At 43.9% G+C, this 6,561-nt stretch overlaps 1 protein-coding gene across 1 annotated transcript; it reads right to left on the bottom strand.

Annotated features, from left to right (window-relative positions):
* Nucleotides 1-1,270: 1,270 nt before the first annotated feature.
* Nucleotides 1,271-6,361, bottom strand: LOC139925743 (angiopoietin-related protein 4-like). Its single transcript, XM_071917243.2, has 7 exons — nucleotides 5,817-6,361; nucleotides 5,184-5,294; nucleotides 4,849-4,936; nucleotides 3,264-3,377; nucleotides 2,677-2,772; nucleotides 2,283-2,564; nucleotides 1,271-1,828 (listed from the first exon to the last, which is right to left on the bottom strand). The coding sequence occupies exons 1-7, from the start codon at nucleotides 6,294-6,296 to the stop codon at nucleotides 1,659-1,661; spliced, it is 1,341 nt and encodes a 446-aa protein (XP_071773344.2). The 5' UTR covers nucleotides 6,297-6,361; the 3' UTR covers nucleotides 1,271-1,658.
* Nucleotides 6,362-6,561: the final 200 nt, after the last annotated feature.

The raw sequence follows: 6,561 nt of genomic DNA, 5'->3' as shown, positions 1-6,561 counted from the left end.
TCACTGGAAAGACCAAAGAGTCTCGTCTTGTTTTCACCTTTCCTGTGATTTTGGAGCTATAATACTAACAATTAGACATACAGATTCACTATAACCGGTTTATCTATTTACCAGAGTGACAAAGTCATCCATCTTGTGATTATTGAGATTAGACTGGTTCATTTCAGAGAGGGAGATTCAGTTATAATTTGTCATCTCTCTGTCAGACATAGAAATGAACTCATGGTTGGTACTTCAATCCTACTGCTGTTCTCCAATCAGAACGAAGCATCCATGTTTTATCTTTTCCCCAGCAGGGGGCGGTGCTGCTGCATAAAACCTGCACATATACAGATATACTGGACACATATATTCAGCTATATGGAACCTACTGTATGGGACATTTAACAAAATTGCAGCATGCAACAAATCATGCATTTGAAAACTGGGACTGGGAGAGTCACTGTTGATTCAAATTCTCTTGAAATAAATGTTATAAATGACCCATGATAACCATATGAATGCCCATGCAATCTTTCAATTCAAATAAAACAAACACCAAAATTGCCATTATTTTGTTTATAGGATGGGAGCTTTAAAGTGCTAAAAATGTTTCAGAAACCTGTTAAAACTGTGTTGTCGCTAATAATTTGAGTTCAAACTTGATTGTCCTGCAAGAGAAATTTGGTGTGCAGACAGTGTTTGCAGTAAAACTACACTTTGTTTGCAGTAAAAAAAAATTGTAAAACTACAGTAAAAAGAAAAACACACAACGTAAAAACACAACTTCCCTCTACATATACTTATAAAGGCCCACATGTTGATAGGACCAGACAATCAATCATTCAATAAATCATTCATTCATTATTTATTGTCCCACCATGGCAATATTTATTTTACAATTAGCCATGACGGTACATCTTAAAGTCATTTTCACCGATAACTGGGAGTTTTGTGGTTCATTTCTAATTCTGCAGTAACTGAACTGACACAGACATGGATCTCTGTGTGTCACTGTGAGGCCGAGTGGCCGCTGACGCCTCACAGGTTCCTGCTGAAGTGTCCTTGAGCAAGACACCGAGCTCTTACCTGCGACCTCATTGTAAGTCGCTTTGCATAAATGTGTTTAAATGCCTAAAATGTATCTTTCTCTCTCTATGGCTTTATATCCATAGATAGGGCTCCAGTAGGGGGCGCTCTGTTTGCATGGTGAACATACTGAGGCCTGCAAGCAGTAATATAGAGCCAGACTGTAAGTTTTTCAAAACTTTATTTTCATCCATTTGACTCATAAAATAGGTTTGAATAGCATTTTGAAGCTTGTAAATGACAAAAATATAAAACAATACACATAGTTAAAGAATATATAAGCATTTATAAACAAGATTCAGAAGTATAGCCCTTATAAAGGGAATAGCATTATAGCAGTCATCATGACTGAACATATCCACTGAGACAGTGAGTTAACATATGGCATAGCATATAAATAGCTGACTATCCAGTGCATTTTCAGGACAGATCAGTAATGTGCAGATTGCAATAAGCAATATGATGCTTTAGTTCATGGTAGTTCAACATCTTGTTTTGTATAAGCATCACTGGAACTACGTTGAATATACTCATGTTGGTCTATCTCAACAATGTCTTTGGTCCACTGGTTTCAAGGCAGACTGATCCACCTATTGCTTGACTGTGGCTGGTGCAATCTTCAAAACGGTGGTCTTCAGAGAACCGTTGCGTCCTTTTGCGGTCGTCCAAAACATCCCCTGTCTTCTGGACTGACGGCTCGGCCTTCTGGGATACTTGCCGTTGAGGTTCGACTCACCGCAGCTGCTGAACCACCAACCTCCTGCAACAAAATAGTGTCCTCGTTAAAGATCGTGCCCTAAAATGTAATTTTTCATTTGGGGGCGGCAGGGTGGACTAAGGGTTACAGTAACCATCTGATAACTGAAAGGTCGCAGGTTCGATTCCCGTGAGTCTGGAAGAGTTCTTGAGCAAGACATTGGAACTTCTACCCGCTCGCTCATTGCTCTGAAGAGTAAATTCATTTTAAGGATGCTCATAGATGTTCCTTGCAATGCAGGTTGATGAAACATATACGCTTTATTTTATTTTATCCTTCATTCATCCCAGGAAGATCTGCTGAACATCCCTAATCTCTCTCAGCAATGTCTTGGTTCCCATTGTAATCTATTGGTTGACCACTGAGGGGCTTCACTGGAGCAGCTGGAGTGTAAGTGCCTTGCTCAGCGGCACCTCAGTGGGAGAGCCTACGGAAGACGTTAACGAATCAAACCCACCTGAGAGAAGCCCGGCGCAGTTGGTGTCTGCACTGAGGTCGTTGTCTCTGTCAGAGGTGGAGAAGGGAAGACCGGCGGCTCCAGTCGTCATGGTGTTCTCCTGAACCCCAGAAGAAGAGTCCCGGTCCAAGTGGAGGGCGTACTTCTTCTCTTCTCCATCCAATCGGAACTGGTAACGAGTCGACTGCTCCTGTCCCGCCCAATCGGAGAGCTCCACCTGCAGCGTGTACTGGCCTTGTTTGGAGAGAGAGTGGATGTTCTCCAATCCCAACCAAAACTCACCTGAAAGAGGAAGGAAAAGGATTAAGATTAGGTGTTTGTGACTCAAGGAAGAAGACCTGCTACTGTTTGATGATGAGGATCTTGTAATCGATTGTGGAACATTTGGACTCACCAATCAGGCTGCCGAAGCCTTTCTGATAGCTTTCCCACAACTGGTTGAAGTTCTGGGATCCATCATGGCGTCTCTGGATGACGGTCCATCCAGCTTCTGTGTCGGGACAGAGAGAGGAGAGGGGAGAAGAGGTTAGGCCAGGCTATAATACACTTTTCACAAAACAACTCTGTCCCAAAGTGCTTTACAAGGCTTTACAATTATAAACATAGTTTTAAGATTCAGTGTACCACCACAGCAGAGCTCCAGCGTTTTTGGACCTTATCCCTATCAGATTAAAGCTGTACTGGGCACTTCATTACCCAGAAATCAAAACATGACATTCCTCTGACCTAACTTTTCTCTTCTTAGTAGCTGGTAGGGGTGGAGATGGTGGAAAGAAATCTTTTGGCAGCAAGTTCAGCTATCATTAATAAGTCCAGCTTTTTCTGGAAGGATGATGGACCCTGATTTGTGATTTTAGGCTAAGACGGTGTATTATTACATAAAAACCTTGCCTAGTGCAGCTTTGTAGCAGTTTTGTCACATTAACTGAGATATTAAGTTCATCATCAGAAGACCTTTGGCATAGTTTCTGTTGGACTCACCTGAAGTCATTTCGCAGAGGACGCTGAAGGGCCGGGAGTCCTGCGGCTGGATGGCGTACACCCCGCTGGCTCGCTGCCCTTGCACAAACAGATCGTGGCAATCTCTGGCCAAACCTTAGAAAACCAGAACACAGAGAGCTGCTGTCAGATGAGTCAGCACATCGGACCTCTGAGGTCACTGTTCCCATCGAGTCGATCAGGGTAAACAGCCAAATACTGGTGAATCTTAGCTGCGGCTCGTAGGTTTGATCACCAACCAGCTGTCACATAAAGGTTCGGCTCTATACAGCTGGTAAAATACTCAAAGTGGTCGGTGAATTTTAGGATTTCAGTAGTAAGAACGCAGACATGAGGCTTTTGTAATACTTCCACTTATAAAGAAAAGTCTACATGACTCGTACTATTAGCCTAAATGTTTGGTGGGATAAATAAGGCACGAAACTAAAAAGAGAAGAGCGTGCGACTTGAATTTTCTTTCTAAATTTGGGGATTTACCAGACACTTTGGCCATGATCTTGTGTGTCGACCTATTTAATGTCCAAGGCCTGCTAATCGCTAACAGCGTCCTAGCAGTGTAGGTGAGCTGGAAAAAGCTGCTGTCCTCATTTTCCTTGACCTTTGGACTGACCGAGCTTCACTGCCAGCGAGGTAGTTCTTGTAAACTCGGGGACAAAGGTTCACTCTTACTCTCCGTGTGACAGCGCGGTACGTCGCGTACGAGCGCACTGTGACACAGTTGGCACGCTCGTAAACGCCCGTTCTTGTCGATGGATGCAAACTGGATGACATTTCTTCAGGATGAATCACACTTCCCAGCTGTTTTAATTTGTAATGAGTGTTAGACCTTTACACTCTTAAAGAGGATGTGTCATTGTCAACACTGTAGGTCGATTTTGGGACAACGCACATTTGTGTTTCAACTCAACATATCGCTGCTGTCATGTAAAAACCTCATCCAATTTTGGTCATTTTCATGTTTTAACTTGAGTCTTAAAAATCGTATTAAACTTAAAAACCCCAAAACACAAGGCTATTTTTCCTAGACCCTGAGAAGTTAAAATTTTGGAGAAAAAAGGTTTTCATCTGACAGCAGCAGTATGTTAATAGCAATACATGCTGGCACAATTTATTGTTATTAACATATGGTGTGTTGTCTCAAACCAGATACCTGTACAGTGTGTGTTGAAAATAATATCCTGAGTCTGTCTTTGTCTATTGTTCATACCTCAGCACTTTGTTTGAAAAAAAAGAAATGTCAAAGTCCTGTTCTCCAGCCGGAGACACCAGGATTTGTGCTGTTTAGTGCCCAGATAAAGAAGTTCAGAAAACAGGCTTTGAGCAAATGAGGGGAAAGGTCGCTTGCTGCTGAGGGACGGGTTATGAACTTTAACATTTTATTTTTTCTAAAGCAGCTAATATTTTCATCTTCCAAAAGGATCTCAATCAGTCTGACTTTTAAGAGCGTGTACCACTGTCGGTGAAAGTCTTTTCCGCGTCAACAATCTTTTCATAAACGTGACTTAATTTTTTTCCTGCGCTCTAAAGGACGTTTAAGAAGGTGTCAAACATCAGAAGGTTGTCTCACCTGTCGGAGCATTGCTCTGTTCTGCCTCTCCCTTCAGCACCGTCTCCTCATCTCTGCGTCTGTGTGACTTTATTCTCTTATGTGCAACCTGAGGGAAAAGACCAGGGTTAGAAAATGGCATGTGTAACTTCTGTCCCTAATCGACAATATTTTAACACAATACAACACTTCAGCAAGGCGTCCTGTGTCTGACAGATCACAGGTTTGTTCCCTCTAACACCCAGGTGCCCTGTTGAGTGTTCATGTCCCCTCCCTGCTCGGTCGTTTTCAGTATCTCTGCACGAGCGCATCGACTAAAATGCATAAAATGTGAACTGTGTTGCGGTGTGACGCACCTTGCTCTGGAGCGCCTGCAGGTGCAGACTCTGCTTCTCCAGTTTGTCTTGTTGCTGCTTGATTTTCTCCACCAGGCCGTCGATGCGTCTGTTCTGAGCCTCCAGCATCCTCTGGAAACAGCAGGTAGAGAAACACCTTGTCAGCTTCACAAGTATGTCAAATGTAACATCTATCTGTCTATCTAGGGTGAGGAATAACTGGTGGATACCAAGATGACAAACGCAGCTAAATTTGGTTTGTGAAAGTGAAGAAGTGAAAGTGTCTGGGGAATTCTGGAACGGGTGGATGAAAAAGTTTGTTCCCACATTGCACAGCAAATTTTCCAGTGTTAATGATATTTCAGTGGCAATTATTTTGAGTTAAGTGTTGATTGGAAAGTTGTTAGTCTGCTCATAGAGCTGATTTGGCTCTTGGGCAGCTGTTCAAAACGATATAAAGGTGTTAAATTAACTGGACTGATATAAACGCTGGCATAGTAATGATTTCTACACTCTGAGTTAAATTATTAGTCATGATTTTGCTGTTTACTTTCAGTTTTCACTCATCACGGATGCCCATGTCTTTTTGAAGCATAAGTATTAAGGATTTTTTCCCAACAAACTAAAAAAATGAAAGTGATATTTCTCTCTCACCTGGATGAAAGGGACTCTGCTGTGATCGCTGTCGTTGCTCTCCACCTCCGGCTCTCTCACCGCTCCCTCCACCTTCTCCTCCAGTCTGTCCATCCTGGCGTGGATGTTCTTGCTCTCCGCCTTCACCTCCTCCACCTTGGCCTTCACTTCGTCAGCCAGCTGCTCCACCAGCCTCTCCCTCTCCTCTACCTCCTTGCTTCTGGCCTTCAGATCCTGGTCTTGCTCCTGCTGCCTCCTCCCCAGCTCGGCGGCGGTGCCGTTGAAGGCCTTCAGCTTGGCGTTGACGTCTCTCATCTGGACCTTGGTCTTGTCCACATGCTCCTTCAGGCCCTGGCCCAGCTGCAGGAGGCCGTGCGCCACCACGTTGACGTCGTCCCAGGAGGCGTATTTGGCCTGCGACCCTCTCCTCTCCGTGGGGAAACTGGTTCCCACCTGCACCAGAATGATCAAGACTAGAAGAAGAAGAAGTGGCGTCTGCATCTTTGCTGTGGTTGGTGTCTGCGGTCTTGTTGAGGTTTCAGTACGAACGCTCGTCTCGGCTCAGATGTCTCTCTGCGTTTGGTGCTGGTGAATGGCACTGTGAGGTTTATATAACCTGCTTGCACAGTGCAGCTGGAGGGAGGCCGCTCTGATTGGCTGCCAGTGCTGAGGGGAGGAGTTTCTCTCATAGTGGAGTTGGACCATGATGCAATGAACTGTCTGAATTACTGGTTAAACACTCATGTTACGGATACATTTTCAAAGC

The sequence above is a fragment of the Centroberyx gerrardi genome, chromosome 9 (genome assembly GCF_048128805.1).
Source record: "Centroberyx gerrardi isolate f3 chromosome 9, fCenGer3.hap1.cur.20231027, whole genome shotgun sequence".
Taxonomy (NCBI): Eukaryota; Metazoa; Chordata; class Actinopteri; order Beryciformes; family Berycidae; genus Centroberyx; species Centroberyx gerrardi.
This window is presented reverse-complemented; position numbering and strand designations above follow the sequence as displayed.